The sequence below is a fragment of the Pan troglodytes genome, chromosome 8 (genome assembly GCF_028858775.2).
Source record: "Pan troglodytes isolate AG18354 chromosome 8, NHGRI_mPanTro3-v2.0_pri, whole genome shotgun sequence".
In the NCBI taxonomy this organism is placed as follows: domain Eukaryota; kingdom Metazoa; phylum Chordata; class Mammalia; order Primates; family Hominidae; genus Pan; species Pan troglodytes.
In genome coordinates, this window is record NC_072406.2 from 114113675 (window position 1) to 114135803 (window position 22129).

The following is a 22129-nucleotide window of genomic DNA, read 5'->3' on the forward strand; positions in this document are numbered from 1 at the left end:
TTTTTATTTTTTTTTTTTGAGACAGAGTCTCGCTCTGTCACCCAGGCTGGAGTGCAATAGCGCGACTTCGGCTCACTGCAAGCTCCGCCTCCCGGGTTCACGTCATTCTCCTGCCTCAGCCTCCCAAGTAGCTGGGACTACGGGCGTCCACCACCACGCCCAGCTATTTTTTTTTTATTTTTAGTAGAGACAGGGTTTCACCGTGTTAGCCAGGATGGTCTTGATCTCCTGACCTTGTGATCCGCCCACCTCAGCCTCCCAAAGTGCTGGGATTACAGGCGTGAGCCACAGCGCAGGGCCCAGCGCTCAGTATTCTATGACTTCCTTTCAATGTATGTAAACCACGTTATCTGTTAACAGCTAACCTTAACCTGGCCAGGATATTTTTTACTTTTTTCCTCTGGAAATTGGTGAGATAATAAGATGAGTGGCTTGGCCTATTTTATCTCCAGTTGTAATTCCACAGTGGTGTGGAAAGCAGAAAGCCCAATATAAAAATCCACATAGCGGATAATACCAGGGATTTCTAGCGAGCAAAATGAAGTCATGACAATTCATTTGGGTTAACAGGATCAATAAATTGGCCAAAAAAAACTAACTTTGCATGTTATTAGACCCATTTCAGCACCAATGGAAACATACATATTTGAGGACAGCAGGAAACAAAGGCAACTGATTCAACTCCTTGTTACTACCACTTACCAATGCAAAGCAGGGTTTAAACAAGTACAGCCAGATAGGCTTTTCAATGGAATTAATCGGTATGAAATTTAGAGAGAAAAAAACACTGGGATTTTTAATGTGACCAACCTGAGCTAATACTGTGATGAAGTTGCGATTTAAATGAACAGCTTCATAAAGTGCCAGAAGAATGGCCTCATTGGTTCTAAAGAAAAAGAGAACAAATTGGAGCAGTTTTTATAGTGGGGGGAGTTAAAACAGTATAACCATGAAGATAAGATTGGATTGCACCCCAGCGCCTCATTATCAATTCCTTTGCATTTCTAAAGTTCCCCTTTACTTGCCATTTGGGCGTATGCAAAAGTGTATAGGCAGGAGTCAGGGCCTTCACTTTAATTCCTTAGGACCAGTTCTCATCTACTTCATTATCTTCCCTCTGTTTTTCCACCTCAACCCAGTTAAGTCCTCAACTGGCTCAGACACCCATCCCTCTTTTGTTTCATTGCAGAGATAGTCTGGCAACAGTTGTTCAGCTTATTGTCGCTCAATACATATGAAAAGCAGAAATTTCTAAGGGTCCATTAATGTTCAAAACCCATGAAACATTTGAAAATCACCAAAAAAGTATGATTCTGTAAAAGATTAGCAGAGGTAACACTGCACACTCTGATATCCAGCAGGACAGCCCACACTAAAGTCCAAGTCACTGCACAAGAATGTCAGGCACTTACTGTACTGAGATTTTCTCATGGGCATCTGCTATGAACATGCTGCCCACCTGTGGAAGAAAAGGGGAATTGCAAACTTATAGCAGGAGGATATGAGAGGAGCTTTATGCCTAGGAAGCCTTTTATCAGTGAAGAAAACAAGCTGCTTCCACCTGGGTAGAACTTGGAACTCTGGGCCATAAGTCACACACACCAAAACCAGCCCACTTTGAAAATCTTAAAAGACTCATAAGTAATAAATGAAATAATGAGAATCCTACTAAATCATCTTGCCTAGTAAATCATCTTGCCTACTAAATCACCTCGCTTTAAAGAAAAAGCCTAGTACTTTTGTCCAACTCTCCTTTTCAGTGTGTAAGTTTAGTCCCTCTGACAATTAACCTACACATCTTCATCACTCTGTATCTTTCCTAGAAGTTGCTTATTTGAAGTCAGAAACTAACTTAGGAAAAACTTCACAGGAAGCAGGCTGACTTCAACCAACATAAAGCTATCTTTGGGAACAATATTCAGGTTTCAGACCAAAGCTGTCTATATGAGATCCACTCTCCATTTTTCAGATAACAAAAACTTTAGTTTGTGTCCTAGTCAGAGCAAGTGAATAAGTACATGGAGTAGGCTGCCTCTAATGTGTATGATAACAGAAGCACTAAGATGCCTACCCCCACTAAAAAATACCTCTTCCACCTCCTTAATTATGCTTGAAACTATACACAAACCTATGCCCCTAGAGCTTCATGTGTTTGGTACAAAACTTTCTGAAAACTTGACTGAAAGGCAGAGATATCTGGTAGCAGTATAATTGTATCTAATTCATTTAATCAAACACCAGTACAAAACTCATACTTCTCTAGCCCCTGAGAGACTTCACTCATTTACATTTTGGAGTTAAAGAGTTTATCAGGCCCCTTCCTGAGAACAGGCTGAGAAGGCAGAAGGAACAATTCGTAAGCAGTGGGGGAAAAAGAATTGCAGAAGTGGAGGAGGAGAGGGGGCAACTACTTCTTGCAACTAACCAAAAAATTGTCTTGCCCTAGAGCTGAATACTTGGATAATAATGCCCAGAAGACAGACTTTCTGAATCTGCCTAGATTCTAGAATCTCCTAGATTTATCTCTTCAAAATCAGTCCCAGATTATCTGGTACCAAATGCCAAGAAACCTTGCCCTGGAGTCTTGCCAGCTGGACCAATAACTTCCCTAAAATTCAGACCTCTAAGCCCAAACCCTAAGCTATTAGAAGAGTGGCACAGATCTACTGCACGATCGCTCAACCCTAGGACCAGCTATGAGGATCAAACAGCCATGGCAGACAGCAAAGGAGCATTCAGGAGAGCACTCAGATCCAAACCCTACTATACCGTGTTCCACAAGGTCAGTGCCTAAACGGAGCCAACTCTTTAGGAAGCAAATTCTGGCTTAATGTGTACCTTTTCTTTAGCCTTTAAATAATTAATTAATTAATTAATTAATGTGGAAAAACTAAGTGCCAGAGAAACCAAAGCTCTCCTTTCCCCATCTCACTTGGTTTTGAATCTCACTAAAGGTACATCAAAAGTGGGGATTCAAAAAAAAAAGAAAGAAACTCAGTAAAGGAAATACACTCCCCAAGAAAATCTGCTCTGAGCAGCCTCTCTCTTGTCTCATGCCATCACTTCAAATATCTGAACTTCGGAGCCCGATTTGTCCACCCCTGCAGACCACACTGTTTCTGTTTTTTTCAGGAGAAAAAAAAAAAGCAGGACTTACCATATTTGTTAAAGCAGAGAAAAAACCACTTTGGTGTTCTTCTTCCTTGTCTTTATACTGCCTAAACAAAAAGAACTAAATTCAACTTTAGGATTGTTTATCAATTATGTCTTTGTCCTTGACATTTGGGGTAATCAGGGCAGAGCACTCTTAAAATTCTCTGACTCCAGAAAACTAAAGCATTATGACAATCAAGCATCATGACAATCCCTGCAAGCTAAGAGTCACCTGTCTGCTCTTGAGGTAGTGTGTACCAAAATGCCTGGCTACTTTGGGAGAGACTTAGACTTAGAAAGCAGGCTGCAAAAGTGCCCTAACATATAGCTGATCCAGTTACTTTTCAAACAATCTATTACTTGAAAAGTGTGACAGTAAAATTACTTTAGGGCTACAACACTGAAAATCTTGTTTCTTTTTAAAGGAGGAGGAAGGAAATCAGTAAACTAAACTCTCTGCAGAGATGGGACAGATTTGAAGTTCTGATACCCAATTGTGTGTGAGAAAAGTCTAGAGAGGAGCATGAAAGATCCTGCCTGGCCCTTGCCAGAATTAGGGATACTTCTGGTTTCCATTCACTAATGTCAGATCCTTCCAGCAAAAGGGAAAGCAAGCATCAATGAAGGGAGCCCCCAGGAGAAACAGGGATGGGAAGTTGAGGTTCATTCCCAATAAATAAGAAACATCTGTCAAACTAGGGCTACCTAATATACTTTCTCCTTTTATATAGTTTTTAAGATAACAAAAAAGCAGTCTCCACAACCTTTTTTACATGGAAAATACTTGTATGATACACTGGACTAAATGGAAGTGCCCACTTGTGGCTGAAGACTAGTTAAAATGCTCTGTAATAAAATACCAAAAGTTGCAAAGGAATGTGCCTAACTGCCTAAAGAGACACTAATCTGGTGGCTACTTTTCCCCTGGTGTTAAAAACAATCCCTGCTAAGGCCATCAAGCAAAGCTAGAGCAAATACATCTGCCAGGGGCTGTACATCTGAATACTCTTAGACTAGGTAAGGGAATTTGACCCAAGAACTCTAACAAAACTCTAACAACCAATTCAAATGAAAATCAGACCCCCTTCCATTCTGGAAAGGTGGACTTACCTGTTGTACTCAGATAAAGCCTGAGCAATTACAAGTCCCATTCCCTAGAAGGGAAAAGATAGCACAGGTGAAATAAGACAGTAGCCTTTGGGAGTTGGTGATGATGCTAGAACAAGGTCAGAAAGAACACTAATTAGCCCAAGAAGTCCTGCCTGAAAGTTGGCGACAAGGACAGAAATTCTGAGAGGCACTGTCAAAGCATCAAAAGGAAGTTCTTTGGGAAGACTTTTCGTATCTAATTATCTTAATGTTCCCAGGTACAATTAAAATGGATTATCAAGCGGTGAAACAGACCAGCCCAGATTGTTGACAATTTCACTGGGATCATTTTCACTTTGAAAGAGAAGATCCAGTTAGAATCTTCAAACAAAAAGCCCTCAAATGTCTCCAAAACAGTCACAGCAAGGTGACAATGAGTCCATGCTAAATGAAGGTGCACATAGATAAGCCACTTTCTTTAAAGCCACAGGAATGTAAAGGCAAGTAGCACTCAATAAATGTTAAAGTGACTTATCAACTTTCCCCCAGAACCTGTGATGCATAACACAAAGATCAATTAAGGCCACAGCATGAATCACATGTGCATTTTTTTCATAAAGGAAATTGGAAAGAAGGAATAGGGTACGATGGAAAGGGAATAAAGCAAGACACCTGGTCATCTTCTTCCTCCCTATATTCAGAGATCAGATGTTATTTCCCAAACCTTCAAGGATACATATAGTAGATACAGATCATCCCCCTGTTTCAGTTTCACCAAGTCAGGCTATAAATACTATCTGGCTAGTTCTAAAAGAAGGAATCTCCCATCATTTAGTCATCTAAGCTTTCTTATTCTTGAATGTGTAATTTATTGACATCGTAGGATAATCAACTTCAGCACACTATAACATGAAACATAACCACTTCATCATGATTAGCAAGCAAATGTCCCCTCAAATCTTCCTTCCATGATAATAAGTCAGAAGACAGTAAAACGGTAGCACTGACGCACTAAAAAGAAATATTAATTCCCTCTCTATAACCGGATGAAATTGACAGAATAGCTCTCTGCTCTCTGTTCTAAATGTACTTTCACTGAAAGTAATACCATTGAATGCAAATAAGTAAGACAATACACAAGGATCCAGATACTCACATTGAGTGTGGCCTCATCATCCACGATAGACAGCTTCACAATATAAGGATTCACAGACTGTTAAATAAGAGAAGAGACTCCAGGTAAGTCTGACCTAGTTAAGAAAGCCCGTTAGCTATCTTTAAAGTGTTAACAAAAATGCTTCCATAAGGCCCTCTCTCTACAGTGATGCTCCTGATACACAGTCCCAATCCATATTGCCTGCTGACTCCTCCCATTTCCAGTTAATTTTTCAGTGTGTCTGGGCATTCATCAAGTGTACACACAAATACACATACACACCTCAGTTCTGTTCTACCATTAGGCTAAATCAGTGCAGGCCCTATGTCCATCACTTCTACGATCTTTCCCTCTTACTTGCATCTAAAAAGTAAGTGAGTGCTCCACAACACTCATTTTGTCCTACCCTACCAATAATTTACTAAGTCCATACAGATAGCTGTCTTTTGGGGAACATAAAAGCTTCTTGCCATAAGGCACATATTTATAAGTTGCTAACTTACATTTTCATCCCAAAGGCTCCCTAACCATTTCACAAACTATATGCAAGGACTGATTCACCCACCCGTAAAGCAAAGCCACCTTGGGGTGGAAAGTGGCAGCTGCTTAACAGCCAGAGAGGTCATTTATGGAGATCTGATACCCAAATAACACTGCAGGGAGAACTGAAAAAAAGGATGTAATTACCCAAACAACAATCTGGTCAGGACACTGGAATTTAATGATTGTCCCATCACTTAGAGCACTGGAAGAGTTCTTGGGTTTTTCCAGACCCAATCTCAGTTGGGCAGCATAAATGGTCATATATTTAAACTCATAAAGCAACTGGATCATCTCCTACAAGGGGAATGAGAACCAATGACCTCTCCTTACACCTATGGGATGTGAGGAAAAATTTCATATAAATCAGGCACCAATTCTAATCCAAGAGAGGCAAGGAACAATAGTTCTCAGACTGGCAGTTTCTACAGCTACCAAAAAAACTCATAACTAAGAAACTTGAAAACCCAACTGAAAGGCTCATTCCCCACACAGACCTATTTAACCAAGCTTCTGAGGGCATCTTTCGCATGTCAACTGGGAACAGAGAAAGAGACAGCTTTGCTTTCTTAACAGCCCAAATGTTTATAAGGTTTAATGCAACACAACTTAAGGGGTAAAACCCACTCCATTTGTTACTTGATCTGACAGAAGGAAGGCTCTCAACATTTCTTCCTATAACCAACAGTCAAATTCTGCTGATTCTACAGACCTCAAGGAAGCTCCCAGGCAAGTGGGTCCTTGGAAAAGAAAATCAAGCAAAATCAGCTGACTTAGATATGCTGCCATGATGAGAGTAACACTAGAAAGAGCAGACCACTATTTCTTGGCATAATTTTTGAAGGTTCTAGTCACCCAAAAGTTTAAGGTTTTGGGATTTTTTTTTTTTTTTTTGAGACGGAGTTTTGCTCTTGTTGCCCAGGCTGGAGTGCAATGGCATGATCTCAGCTCACCGCAACCTCTGCCTCCCAGGTTCAAGTGATTCTCCCACCTCAGCCTCCTGAGTAGCTGGGATTATAGGCATGTGCCACCACGCCCAGCTAATTTTGTATTTTTAGTAGAGACAGGGTTTCTCCATGTTGGTCAGGCTGGTCTCAAACTCCTGACCTCAGGTGATCCGCCTGTCTCGGCCTCCCAAAGTGCTGGGAATACAGGCGTGAGCCACTGCACCCAGCCTGTTTTAGGTTTTAATTGGGGTCATCTGATTTCCAAGCAAACGTTTGCATTCTAGTTCTTCTGCTTATTAATTGTGACGAATTAGGCACATAAAGCTAAGTTTCTATTTCCTCATCTGTAAAATGAGGATATAGATTGAGTATCTCATCTAAAATGCTTTAGGGCTGGGCACGGTGGCTCATGCCTGTAATCCTAACACTTTGGTAGGCCAAGGTGGGAGGATCACTTGAGCCCAGGAGTTCAAGACCAGCTTGGGCAACATGGCAAAACCCTATCTCTACAAAAAATTTAAAAAGTTAGCCAGGCATAGTGGCACATGCCTGTAGTCCCAGCTACTCGGAAGGATGAAGTGTGAGGATCACTTGAGTCCAGGAGGTCAAGGCTGCAGTGAGCTGTGATCACGTCCTTCCACTCCAGCCTGGGTAACAGAGTGAGACCCTGTCTCGATCAATCAATCAAACAAACATTTGGGATAGAAGTACTTAGGATTTTGGATTTTTTTTTAACATTTTGGAATATGTGCATTACACTTTGCTGTTAAGCATCCCTAATCCAAAAATCTGAAATGCTCCAATGAGCATTTCCTTTGAGTGTCATGTTGGTATTCAAAAAGTTTCAGATTTGGGGGCATTTTGAATTTCAGATTTTCAGATAAGAAATGGTCAACCTGTATTTTTTCTCCTGGGGTTGCTAAAAGGCTTAAATGAAGTAAGACACATCAAATCCTTAGCACAATACCTGGTACATGCTAAAGGCTTAATAATTGGTACAGGTAGCTGTGTGTTTTCCTCTTTTACATTATTATCAAATTCAAAGGAAAGCTCTTTAGGAAAAAGGGCAGTGTGGGGAGAAAAGGAACAACTTAATTAGACATAAAAAACAATGTGTTAATTTCTGAGAAATGTCATGCTCTAGGAAACAGTTGGGATCTGAGTCACTTCATCTCAGGAGACTTGGCCAGCCTAGAAAGCCAGGATCTTATGTTGTGAAAATTTCTATTTTACCAGAGGCCGATTATTTAAACTATACCACTGTTGTACTGGTCACTTTTTAAAACTGGAGGAAATCTACTTTTCATCCACAAGACAGAATTACAAAATCTGTGAGTCTTCACAGTATCACTCTACTAGGGTCCTGCCTTTATTTGATTGCAGGTACACTTAACGTTTTCCATTGCTCTTCCCTAGACCTTTTTTGGGGGCTCTTTTGTCTTTTTGGATGAAATGATTAAAATGGAACACATTACTTGAAGTGAGGAAGAACTACACATTTACTACATGGTATCTTTTCTATCACTTTTATTGCTTAAGTCCAACAACTTCTTCACTTTCTCTGTGCTTAGTTGGGTACCCAACCTCTCTGTGCCTCGGTACCTTTCTGGAAAGGTTACAACTTACCCCATTGGTCATGAGATTGATTGTACTGGTGGCTAGAATGCTATTCTCCCCAGCACACTGTCTCATGCTAGTTTGCACAGAATTTCACCAGCTTTGGTTTTGCTGTGTTCATCTGGAATTCTTCACGTTCTTGTCAAAAACCTTCCTACTCCATGATCACCAGGCTTCCTTAATGGTTTCTGGTGAATGATTTATATCAAAAGCTGCAAAGCCCAGATAAATTAGGCCCACCAGCTTGCCCTTGCCCACTACATTAATTCTTCTGGGGGCTTCTGAAAGACTAGAGATGCATACTTCATTCCAGAAATATGATTCTCTCCAGTTCCTTGGCCATGTCCAATATTTCAGACTGACATTTCAGAGAGCCCTACTGAGCTGAGCCAGGATTTGGATCACAATCAGTGAAGCCAAGCCATTGCCTCAGAGTGGACTGCATCCAGTAGAATGTTCCAAAAATATTCATTACTGATGATAGTGTGTTCCTATCACATATAACCCTCACCTCTCTTTAACTATCCTCAGCATTTTTCCACAGCTATTTTTCTTGCTGTGGTAATGAGGCCCCAGAGGCTATTACACATGACAGAGATCAAAATGGCTACCATGCCAGCCCCTCCAGATCATCAGTAAAATATGTGTTGGGAATAAATTTCATATTTATTAGGAGCTCTACCCACCATTCATCAGTTCCTCCAAGACAATGAAAACAATCAGATCCTGGAATTTATAACACATTCACATTGCTCTGCATATTCTAGTCCCTCTTTAAGTATTCCTTTCTCACGGCCTCCCCTTCTTCCATATCTCTTCTTATAAGAATAAGCTCCAGATTTTGTGTTACCCATCACTTTCAACCCGGCCAAATAAAGCCTAACTAGGAATCATATCAAAAATCACTAGGTGAAGATCCAGAAGCTCAAAAAAGAAAATTCTCTCTCCAGCTGGCCCAGTTCTCACAGTACTGCTATTTATTAAGTGAAGAAAGTCAGGTTGCCTCAGTGCAGCTCCTGACTTTTGGGTTCAGTAATGTACTCCTAGTTACCAGGACTCAGTGCCAAATGCTTCCTACTCCTCAAAAGCAATCTCCAATGAAGCCCCCGGTCTTCCTTGAGTGGTCCCCTTCCTTTTCTGTGTATTCTGCCTTTTGAAGGGAATCAAATATATGTGCCAACCCAAGTATAAATCTCTGGGTTCTGCTCTTCATCTCAAAAACCTATAAATCTGCACCTTGATTAATTCAGGGGCAAAAAGAACTCCAGAACTCATATGAATAAGGCACTGTCTTCAATTTTTCATTAAAATCAGAAGGAGTTTCTAGGCCAACAGCGATACTTACATAAGCAGATTGCATAAGAAGATGTGATACACAGTGATGTGCTGCATAAGGACATTTTGGTCCATAATGGACTGCATATACTATGGTGGTCCCATGAGATTATAATGGAACTGAAAAATCCCTATAACCTAGTGACATTTTAGCCATTATAACATAGTGCAACGCATTCATTACTCACATATTTGTGGTGATAATGGTGTAAAGAAACCTACTGTGCTGCCAGTCATATAAAAGTGTAGCACATACAATTATCAGCCAGGCACGGTGGCTCACTCCTGTAATCCCAGCAATTTGGGAGGCTGAAGTGGGCAGATCACTTGAGGTCAGGAGTTTGAGACCAGCCTAAATAATATGGTGAACTCCATCTCTATCAAAAATACAAAAAAATTAGCTGGGCATGGTGGCGCATGCCTGTAGTCCCAGCTGCTCAGGAGGCTGAGGCAGGAGGATCATTAGAGCCCGGGAAACAGAGGTTGCAGTGAGCCAAGATCATGCCATTGCACTCCATCCTGGGCAACGGAGTGAGACTCCGTCTCAAAAAAAAAAAGTATAACACATACAATCATGTATAGTACCTACTACTTGATAATGACAATAAACAACTATGTTACTGGTTTATGTATTTACTATACTATACTTTTTTTTTTGAGATGGAATTTTGCTCTTTCACTCAGGCTGGAGTGTAGTGGTGCGATCTCAGCTCACTGCAACCTCCACCTCCTGGGTTCAAGCAACTCTCGTGCATCAGCCTCCCAAGTAGTTGGGATTACAGGTGCACACCACCATGCCCAGCTAATTTTTGTATTTTTAGTAGAGATCGGGTTTTGCCATGTTGGCCAGGCTGGTCTCAAACTCCTGACCTCATGTGATCCACCCACCTCAGCCTCCCAAAGTGCTGGGATTACAGGCATAAGCCACCACACCCAGCTTATACTATACTTTTTATTGTTATTTTCTAGTGTACTCCTTCTACTTATTTAAAAAAAAAAAAGTTAACTGTAAAACAGCTGAAGGCAGGTCCTTGAGCAGGTATTCCAGAGGAAGGCATTATTATCATACGAGGTAACAGCTTCATGTGTGTTATTTCCCTAAAGATCTTCCAAATGCGGAGGTGAAAGACAGTGATATTGATCATCTGGACCCTGTATAGGCCTATGCTAATTTGTGTGTGTGTGTCTCAGTTTTTAACTAAAAAGTTTTAAAAATTGTTTAACTAAAAAAAGCTGGGCCAGGCGCGGTGGCTCACGCCTGTAATCCCAGCACTTTGGGAGGCCGAGGCGGGCGGATCACAAGGTCAGGAGATCGAGACCATGCTGGCTAACATGGTGAAACCCCGTCTCTACTAAAAATACAAAAAAATTAGCCGGGCGTGGTGGCGGGCACTTGTAATCCCAGCTACTCTGGAGGCTGAGGCAGGAGAATGGCATGAACCCAGGAGGCAGAGCTTACAGTGAGCCGAGATCACGCCACTGCACTCCAGCCTGGGAGACAGAGTGAGACTCTGTCTCAAAAAAAAAAAAAAAAAAAGCTTATAGAATAAAGATATATTCTTTTTATTCTTTAGGAGGCCAAGGCAGGTGGATCACGTGAGGTCAAGAGTTTGAGACCAGCCTGGTCTCAAACATGTCAAACATGTCATCTCAAACATCACAAAATATAGTACAATGTGTTTGTGTTTCAAGCTAAATGTTATTACAAAAGAGTTAAAAAGCTTTAAAAAATGTTTAAAGTTTATAAAGTAAAACAGTTACAGTAAGTTAATTTACTATTGAAGAAAGAAAAAATTTAATAAATTTAACGTAGCCTAAGTATACAATGTTTATCAAGTCGATAGTTGGCCAGGCACGGTAGCTCACACCTGTAATCCCAGAACTTTGGGAGGCCAAGGCAGGCAGATCACTTGAGGTCAGTTCAAGACCAGCCTGGCCAACATGGTAAAACCCTGTCTCTACTAAAAATACAAAAATTAGCCAAGCACGGCCGGGCGCGGTGGCTCACACCTATAATCCAAGCACTTTGGGAGGCCGAGGCGGGTGGATCACGAGGTCAGGAGATCGAGACCATCCTGGCCATCCTAGCTAACACGGTGAAACTCCGTCTCTACTAAAAATACAAAAAAATTAGCCAGGCATGGTGGCGGGCGCCTGTAGTCCTAGCTACTTGGGAGGCTGAGGCAGGAGAATGGCGTGAACCCAGGAGGCGGAGCTTGCAGTGACCCGAGATCGCACAACTGCACTCCAGCCTGGGCGACAGAGTGAGACTCCATCTCAGGAAAAAAAAAAAAAAAATTAGCCGAGTATTGTGGCAGGTGCCTGTAATCCCAGCTACTCAGGAGGCTAAGGCAGGACAATCACTTGAACCTGGGAGGCAGAGATTGCAGTGAGATTGCACCACTGCACTACAGCCTGGGCAACAGACTAAGACTCTGTCTCAAAAAAAAAAAAAAAAAAAAAAAAGTCTATAGTAGTATACAGTAATGTCCTAGGCCTTCACATTCACTCACCACTCACTCAGACTCACCCAGAGCAATTTCCAGTCCTGCAAGCTCCATTCATAGTAAGTGCCCTATTCAGGTGTATGATTTTTTTACAGTTTTTTTCATGTTTCATGAAGATCAACAACTATTTTATATCTTTTATACCATACCTTTTCTAGGTTTAGGTTTTGTGTGTGTGTTTGTTTTTGAGACAGGATCTGGCTTTGTCACCCAGGCTGGAGTGCAGGGGCGTGACATCAGCTCACTGTAACCTCCACCTCCTGGGCTCAAGCCTCCCTCCCACCTCAGCCTCCTGAGTAGCTGAGACTTCAGGCATGTGCCACCATGCTGGGCTAATTTTTGTATTTTTAAAAATATAGATGGAGTTTTGCCATGTTGGCCAGGCTGGTCTCGAACTCCTGGGCTCAAGCAATCCACTAGCCTTAGCCTCCCAAAGTGCTGAGATTACAGGCGTAAGCTACCGTCCCCAGCCTTAGATTTTTTTTTTTTTTTAAAGACAGGGTCTCACTATGTCACCCAGACTGGAGTGCAGTGGTATAATCATGGCTCACTGTAGCCTCAAACTCCTGGGCTCAAGCAATCCTCCTGCTTCAGCCTCTCAAGTAGCTGAGACTACAGATGCATATCACCACAACCAGCTAATTTTTTTTTTTTTTTTTTTTGAGACGGAGTCTCGCTCTGTCACCCAGGCTGGAGTGCAGTGGCGCAATCTCCGCTCACTGCAAGCTCCGCCTCCTGGGTTCACACCATTCTTCTGCTTCAGCCTCCCGAGTAGCTGGGACTACAGGCGCCTGCCACTACGCCCGGCTAATTTTTGTATTTTTAGTAGAGACGGGGTTTCACTGTGTTAGCCAGGATGGTCTCCATCTCCCAACCTCGTGATCCACCCACCTCAGCCTCCCAAAGTGCTGGGATTACAGGCATAAGCCATCGTGCCTGGCCAACCAGCTAATTTTTAAATTTTTTTTTGTAGAGACTGTCTTACTATTTGAGTAAGACTGGTCTCAAATTCCTGGCCTCAAGCGATCCTCCCACCTCAGCCTCCCAAAGCACTAGGATTACAGGTGTGAATCACCATGCCCAGCCTAGATATGCTTAAATACATAAATAATTACTATTGTGTTATAATTGCCTACAGTATTCAATATAGTCATACACTATCCAGGTTTGCAGCCTAGGAGAAATAGGCTATATCATGCAGCCTAGGTATGTAGTAGGCTATACCATCTAAATTTGTATAAAGACACTCTCTCATGTTCACGACAACAAAACCGCCTAATGACACATTTCTCAGAATGTATCCTTGTTAAGTGACACATGACCACAAAAAAACCAAATCTTTCTAAACAGATGAACTAGGTCAGTGGTTCTCAATCTTGGGCTAATCATCATACTCAATAGGGGAACTTAAAAAAAAAACAACTAAAAAATACAAAAAATTAGCCGGGCATGGTGGTGGGCGCCTGTAGTCCCAGCTACTGGGGAGGCTGAGGCAAGAGAATGGCGTGAACCTAGGAGGCGGAGCTTGCAGTGAGCCAAGATCGCACCCCTGCACTCCAGCCTGGGCGACAGAGCGAGACTCTGTCTTAAAAAAAAAAAAAAAAAAATTTCCAGGTTCCTGTTTCCCCCACAACCAAAAGACTGATTTACTGTGTCCAGGATAAGATCCAGAATTTTTTTCTTTTTTTCTGAGATGGAGTCTCACTCTGTCGCCCAGGCTGGAGTGCAGTGGTGCAATCTGGGCTCACTGCAAACTCCGCCTCCCGGGTTCATGCCATTCTCCTGCCTCAGCCTCCCAAGTAGCTGGGACCACAGGCGCACACTGCCACACCCAGCTAATTTTTTGTATTTTTAGTAGAGACGGGGTTTCACCGTGTTAGCCAGGATGGTCTCGATCTCCTGACCTCGTGATCCACCCACCTCGGCCTCCCAAAGTGCTGGGATTACAGGCGTGAGCCACCGTGCCCGGCCGAAATTTTTTCTTTTTAAAAAGTTCTAGGCCAGGTGCGGTGGCTCACGCCTGTAATCCCAGCACTTTGGGAGACCAAGGTGGGCAGATCACCTGACATTGGGAGTTTGAGACCAGCCTGACCAACATGGAGAAACCTATCTCTACTAAAAATACAAAATTAGCAGGGCATGATGCCACATGCCTGTAATCCCAACTACTTGGGAGGCTGAGGCAGGAGAATTGCTTGAAGCCGGGAGGCGGAGGTTACGGTGAGCCAAGATCGTGCCATTGCACTCCAGCCTGGGCAACAAGAGCGAAATTCCGTCTCAAAAAAAAAAAAAAAAGTTCTTAGGTGATTCTAATAAGCTGGGTATGGGAATCACTACATTAGGGCGTACTTACTCACTTCATTAGAAGTTGCATCACAGGATTCCTTTAAACAACTAGATCCTCTGCCCCATGCATTTAATATAGGATTTTTAGAATCTGGATTATCAAAATTAATCAATATACCATTTACCAAGAACGTCTTCTACATTAAGCAAAGTCCTTTAGGAGAGGCCACATTTAAGAAGATTATAGGCAGATAACAACTGTCCACTAAGGAGCCCAGTTACCTCATATTTTCTATAGTTCACCAGCAAAGCCAAGAGGACGACAGCATCATACCCATGCTCCCTACGACTTGGGGGATGGGAAAGTATCTGTAACAAGAACCAAAAATGCATGAGACTGCTAACTCCTGGTTCCTGAGAACACAGAAAATTTGAAGAGGTGGTTTACCCCAAAGAGAGGAGGTAACAAGGGAATTGACCTACCTGTAAAATTGCTTCAAATATGCTGTTGATCATTACATACTCGAGAATAGTGTTCTGGCTGATGTTATCTGTCACCTGAATGTAATAAAAGGCTTTTTAAAGTCTGTTCTGAGGTATTCTGATATCTTGTGTAATCTCCTCCCCTAACATCTAAGAGAAACAAAAATATTAAAATATTTCTACTAGATAACTTAGCTGACCTTTCACAAGTGCCCCTTAAGTCATGAGAGTCTGAATAGACAACATAAGGGTAGGAAATCAGCAAGTTAAAACTTCCTAAGTCTTTGAACTCCTCATTGTTTCTCTCATATCCTCACACATGCATTCGCTTAACAGTTTCTTGGGTTTCATTCCTCAAGTGCACAGGAAGAGGTTTATGAATGCAGAAGTCTTCAAGAGGTGGCAGGGAAAGGGACCCTCCTAAAGTAAATAATCAACACCCCACCCTCCTTCCACTAGAAATACAGGCAGCCTACAGTTATAAAATCAAAACTACCTGAGCGCAGTGGCTCAAGCCTGTAATCCCAGCACTTAGGGAGGCTGAAGTGGGTGGATCACGAGGTCAGGAGTTCAAGACCATCCTGGCCAACATGGTGAAACCCCATCTCTACTAAAAATACAAAAATTAGCCAGGCGTGGTTGTACATGCCTGTAATCCCAGCTACTCGGGAGGCTGAGGCAGGAGAACTGTTCAAACCCGGAAGATGGAGGTTGCAGTGAGCCAGGATCATGCCATTGCACTCTCCAGCCTAGGCGACAGAGCAAGACTCCACCTTGAAAAATAAATAAATAAAAGCCAAAACAAATAAAAATACTCAGAATCCTCCGGGCGCGGTGGCTCACACCTGTAATCCCAGCAGTTTGGGAGGCCAAGGCAGGTGGATCACCTAAGGTCAGGAGTTCAAGAGGGTGGATCACCTAAGGTCAGCAGTTCAAGCGGGTGGATCACCTAAGGTCAGGAGTTCAAGATCAGGCTGGCCAACATGGCGAAACCCCATCTCTACTAAAAGTACAAAAAAAAAAAAATTATCTGGGCATGGTGGCACATGCCTGTAATCCCAGCTACTTGGGAGGCTGAGGCAGGAGAATTGTTTGAACCCAGGAGGCAGACGTTGAAGTGAGCCGAGATCACGCCATTGCACTCCAGCCTGGGCGACGGAGCAAGACTCTGTCTCAAAAAAAAAAAAAAAAAAAATTACTCAGAATCACAAAAACTATTTCCAAATGAGACCTGATGAGGACAAGTCTGACAACCCAGAAGACACTTGTTCTCCTGAAGTGAAACTTCTAAAGTAAAATATCACATAGCCTGCAGGCTAAAAATGCCAGTAATTGCTCCAAAGAGGAAGCAAAAGACCATGCAGCTAACTTCCCATACATCCAGACACGAGGGAGTGATGTAATACCCTCATTGAGAATATTTCTTCTCTTTTTCCTTCTATCTTTGGGCTCAAGTATTCAAACAGGATTGCCCCTCCTGTCAATTAATACCCTTGACAAACATAGGTCACTTACGGTCACTAAGCAAAGGAGAAGTTTCAGACATAAGCTCTTCAGACTTTCAGAACCTTCTGCACAAAGCAATGAATCCAAACTCTCCATCAAGTTCTGAGAAAGAGAACCAATAACCATTAAACCATACCAGATAACACCCCACCTTTGTCTAACTCTGGGTTATGTTATACAGGGTAATGTGAATAACACACAATAAAGCAACAATATCATTTCCTTAGGCCCAGAACTTACAAGATTAAATAAAGAAAAGGAGGACCTTTTTCTCAGGCTGGGGTTGCTAAGAAAGAAAAATAGGAAGACTTCAAAATCTAGCTATATTGAGAAAAATGCTTTAGAACAGTTGCACAAGAGAGTAAAGAATTCACTGTTCTACCAAATTAATGAATGTTTGCAGTCTGTCATCCCCATATAAACGTTTAGATTACAAGGAAGCAAATAAAAAAAGGGAAACCTAATGGTTAAATAATTGTATATAAGTTTCTTTTCTTTTCTTTTCTTTTTGAGACAGAGTCTCACTCTGTCTGTCAGTCAGGCTGGAAAGCAGGGCATGTTCATAGCACACTGCAACCTCAAACTGCTGGGATCAAGTCATCCTCCCACCTCAGCCTCCTGAATGGCTAGGACCACAGATGTGTGCCACCACACCCAGGTGTTTTTTTTTTTCTTTTTCTTTATAGAGACAAGGTCTCACCATGTTGCCCAGGGTGGTCTCGAACTCCTGGGCTCAAGTGATCCTCAGCCTCCCAAAGGGTTGGCACTGTAGGTGTGAACCACTATGCCTGGCAAGTTTCATTATTTGGTAAAGAAAGCATAACACTTGATTCAGGCACACTGAATAAATGAAAAAGAAACAGTATCATTACAGGCTATCACTAGCCATATAAACTATCCAACGAAGCTAACTTGTGTCCATCCTGGTCTCCGCTTGGCAATGTAATTGGAATTTATCACTGCACTAAAAGCCAGCTGACAAACCCAAACTAATCAAAAGATGAAACCCTTGTATACTACAATAAAGGGAAGATGAAAAGAAATATTCTACATTAAATGAGGAAGGAGAATAGATGGAGAATAAGGATTTAAGCATGCTGGAAGGCCAAGGTAAGCTGCTTCAGTTCAATTCAATAAATATGTCAGCATCTACTCTGTGCTGAATATTGTGCTTTAAAAGAATATATGAAAAAACTCAGACCATGACCCTTGCTCTCAAGGTGCTTTTAGTCTAATGGGAGAGAAAAACAAGCCAACAGTTTCAATTCAGTGGTTACTATGATGGAAATATACACAGAGGAATGGAATTTGCTCTAAAGTCACCTATTCCAAGACCCCTCAGGAGTGAGTTATATTTTGAAAATTCAATAGGAATTGGGGAGGAAAGGAATTCCAGACAGGTATTAGCATCATCAAAGACACATAAGGAAAGAAATGGCCCTGGTGTGGGGTTGGAATAAAAGTAGTTTGTTTTTAAGGGAGTATAAAGAATGAGGCACAGTGGTGAGATATAAGCCTGGGGAAGTAAATATGGTGCAGATTTTGAAAGTTTTATAAGTCTAACTAGGGAGTTTGGTCTTTATCCCGTTAGTGACAGGAGACTAATGAAGGATTTTAAGCAGGAAAGATGTACACACTAGCGTAAGATATACACACTAATGCCACACAGTTGTGGTGTCAGTGTGGATGATGGATTTAAAGATGGTAAGCTTGTAAGCATGGAGACTAATGAGGACTTCAATTTCCTGAGACAGTTGTCATGTCTTATTTGCCTCTTGTATCCTCAGTGCCTACCACAGTACCTGGCATATAGGGGCCCAACAAATATTTGTCAAAAGAATGAATGGGCTGGGCGCAGTGGCTCATGCCTGTAATCCCAGCACTTTGGGAGGCCAAGGCAGGCAGATCACCTGAGGTTAGGAGTTCGAGACCAGCCTGGCCAACAGGGTGAAACCCTATCTCTACTACAAATACAAAAATTAGCTGAGTGTGGTGGCGCATGCCTGTAATCCCAGCTACTCAGGTGGCTGAGGCAGGAGAATCGCTTGAACCCAGGACAGGGAGGTTGCAGTGAGCCGAGACTGCACCACTGGACTCCAGCCTAGGTGACAGAGTGAGATTCCGTCTCAAAAAAAAAAAAAAAAAAGAATGAATGAAGGCATCACTGTAATAGTTCTGGTGAGAGATAGCATAATAGAGATGGTGGTAACAGAAGAAGACAAGTATGAGGAATATGAACTGAGGTAAAATTAGCTGAACTTGGTGATCATCTGGAGATAAAAGATGAGAAGTCCCCTCATCACAGCGTGGGGCCTGTGAAGACAGCTGCTCCCATTCTGAAAGAGAATGAATGAGGAAGAAGAGATGCAGGAGAAACAGTGAGCTCCATTCTGGATATATCAAGCAAGAAGTACTTATGGGATGTGTCAGTGAGTACACTCAGCAAGTACTTGCAGAGGATACAACTCTGAGATCATGAAGAGACATTAAGGCTAAAGACAGACACTTAGCAGTCATCAACATACAAGCAGTAGTTAGAACTATGAGAATGAGGAGCTATCTGGGATTTTACCATGACATATATATGAACTGCAAAAGGCCAGAATTTAAAAATAACTCTAAGTATTAAATATTTGTATATTCATAATTATATATTAATAACTTTTTTGTAACCTAATCATTATAAAGATTCTCTGGTATACAGATTTATTTTAAATTTAATAAGTGACAGAAGACTGTTCTTCAAAGTTCAAATAACATTCATTCAATATGGTGTCCAACACTGCAAATCATATATCTGATAAGGGACATATTCAGAATACGAAAAGAACTCTTATAACTCAACAAAAAAAGACACCCCCATCTAGAAATGGACAAAGGATATGAAAGACATTTCTCCAAAAAAAAAATAAAGACAGACAAAAACAACTGTTGACATAATGTGCAGAAACTTGAACCCTCATACATTGCTAGTGAAATTATAAAATGGAACAGCCACTATGGAAAAATGGTTTGGTAGGTCCTAAAATGTCAAATATAGAGTTACCATGTGACCCAGCAATTCTACACCTAGGTATATGCCCAGGAGAATTTAAAACATATGTGTGGCCTGAGTGCAGTGGGTCATGCTTATAATCTCAGCACTTTGGAAGGCTGAGGCAGGAGGATCACCGGAGGCCAGGAGTTCAAGACCAGCTGGGTCAACATAGCAAGACCTCATCTCATGAATAAATAAATAAATAAATAAGAGCATACATCCATACAGAAACTTATACATGAACATTCATAGCAGCATTATTCCTAATAGCCAAAATGTTGAAAGGACCCAAATACCTATCAACTGAGGAATGGCTAAACAAAATATAGTGAGTATCTCCAGCCAAAGGAATATTATTAGGCAATAAAAAGGAATGAAATACTGATACATCCTATAATATGGAGGAACCACAAAAACATTATGTGAAGTAACTGCCAGACTCAAAAGGCTACATATGATATGATTCCATTTATATGAGGTGTCCAGAACAGCTAAACCCATAGAGACATAAAGCAGATTAATGCTTGCCAAGGGTTGAGAAGAGTGGAGAATTGGGGAATGACTGCTAATGGGTACAGGTTTTCTTTCTAGGGTGATGAAAATGTTCTGAAATTAATAGTGATGATAATTGTATAATTCTATGAATATACTAAAATCCACTGGATTGTACACTTTATTTATTTTCTTCTTTTTGAGACAGGGTCTTGCTCTGTTGCCCAGCCTGGAGTGCAGTGGCATGATCTTGGCTCACTGCAACCTCCACCTCCCAGGTTCAAGCAGTCCTACCACTTCAGCCTCCCCCAACTAGCTGGGACTTACAGGCACGTGCCACCATACGCAGATAATTTTTGTATTTTTTGTGGAGACGAGGTTTTGCCATGTTGCCCAAGCTGGTCTCAAACTCCTTAGCTCAAGCAATCCGCCTGCCTTGGCCTCCCAAAGCGCTAGGATTACAGGCATGAGCCATGGCGCCTGGTCAGACTGTACAATCTAAAAGGGTGGATTTATGCTATATGAATTATAAGGCTGTTATTTTAAAAAGATAGTGTCAAACAGCAGAAAGAAAAATTCTGATAAAATCAAAGTAATTGTGTTAAATAAGCTTAAAGTTTAGAATTAAAGTTACCCTTGTATGTTGTTATATTTTATTTAAATTCATAAATGTTCTTAAGAATGTATGATCATATGATACGAGTAATAAAATAAACTATTCTGTCTTTATCCCGCAGGGAAAGAATACCTCCATTCAAATTTGAATTTAAAATTTTCCTTTATTCAGATAAAGCAAATCTGTGAAATAAAAACATCTAAATGCAAGGCCAAATTCAATCATCTGTATCTTTCTGAGTCCAAATCTTTGAGTACATTTGTCTGCTGATAGTGTCCAGGAACAGCTGTCAGAAGCTGCCATCCACAGGCACATCTGCAGCTTATGCCTCACCTTCATGCACAGCTCCGCCTTGTCAAAGCCCATCAGCATGTTGATAATGTCAAACCCAGAGGTAGACTTATTCTTTTGATGGACTCCTCGAATGAGTGCGCACAGGGTCTGCAGAAATGAAAGAAAGAATTCTTTCTGGAGAGGAAGTCTCAGGGTCTGTAGACCCACATTGCAGCCTCATCCTTACACAGCTGACACTGAATAAATTCAATTTCTCTGAGTTCTGAGCTCCAAAACACAGTCTGAGTTTTTGTGGGGTTTTCCGTTTGGTTCGGGTTTTTTTTTTTTTTTTTTTTTTTTTTTTGAGACAAGGTCTTGCTCTTCACCAAGACTGTAGTGCAGTGGCATAATCACAGCTCACTACAGCCTTGACCTCCTGGGCTCAGGTGATCCTCCCACCTCAGCCTTCCAAGTAGCTGAGATGACAGGTGTGCTCCACCACACCTGGTTAATTTTTTTATTTTTTGTAGAGACAGGGTCTCACCATGTTGCCCAGACTGGTCTCCAACACCTGGGCTCCAGTGATCCTCCTGCCTCAGCCTCCCAAAGTTCTGGAATTAGAAATGTGAGCCACTGTGCCCAGCCCAGTCTGAGTCTCAGTATGTGCAAAATCCAGCAAATAAAAGAGGAACAGTAACTGAGACTGCTGTCATCCTCATTTTTTATTTTCTTGTCATCTTGTTTTTAAAAATTATAAAGCAGACTGGGAGGTGATATTCAAAGATTAAAAATAGTTCTTGAGTTCAATCATGGGATTGGTGGAGTTTTCCTTTATTTAAAATTAATTTTGGGGCCGGACGCAGTGGCTCAAGCCTGTAATCCCAACACTTTGGGAGGCTGAGGCAAGTGGATCACCTGAGGTCAGGAGTTCGAGACCAGCTTGGCCAACATGGTGAAACCCAGTCTCTATTAAAAATACAAAAAATTAGCCAAGTGTGGAGGCAGATGCCTGTAATCCCAGCTACTCAGGAGGCTGAGGCAGGAGAATCCTTGAACCCAGGAGACGGATGTTGCAGTGAGCCGAGATCGCTC

The 22129-nt window shown here is 41.8% G+C and overlaps 1 protein-coding gene across 29 annotated transcripts in view; it reads right to left on the minus strand.

The window, feature by feature from the left end:
* ARMH3 (armadillo like helical domain containing 3) overlaps positions 1–22129 on the minus strand; it is a 213682-nt gene that overhangs the window by 165960 nt on the left and 25593 nt on the right. For 12 of the 29 annotated variants that reach the window (XR_010146690.1, XR_010146689.1, XM_507998.8 and 9 more), the window contains 9 exons: positions 21098–21205; positions 16629–16721; positions 15114–15188; positions 14913–14999; positions 5399–5455; positions 4264–4307; positions 3158–3218; positions 1413–1459; positions 811–886 (listed from right to left, as the gene is read on the minus strand). Coding sequence is in view for 24 of the 29 variants with exons in the window: in XM_507998.8 (XP_507998.2) it covers positions 811–886; positions 1413–1459; positions 3158–3218; positions 4264–4307; positions 5399–5455; positions 14913–14999; positions 15114–15188; positions 16629–16721; positions 21098–21205 (648 nt within the window). In the remaining 5 variants the exon portion in view is untranslated. Of the gene's footprint in view, positions 1–810; positions 887–1412; positions 1460–3157; positions 3219–4263; positions 4308–5398; positions 5456–6085; positions 6236–14912; positions 15000–15113; positions 15189–16628; positions 16722–21097; positions 21206–22129 lie in introns of all 29 variants that reach the window. The other 17 variants (XR_010146688.1, XR_010146687.1, XR_010146686.1 and 14 more) reach the window with 3 other exon arrangements.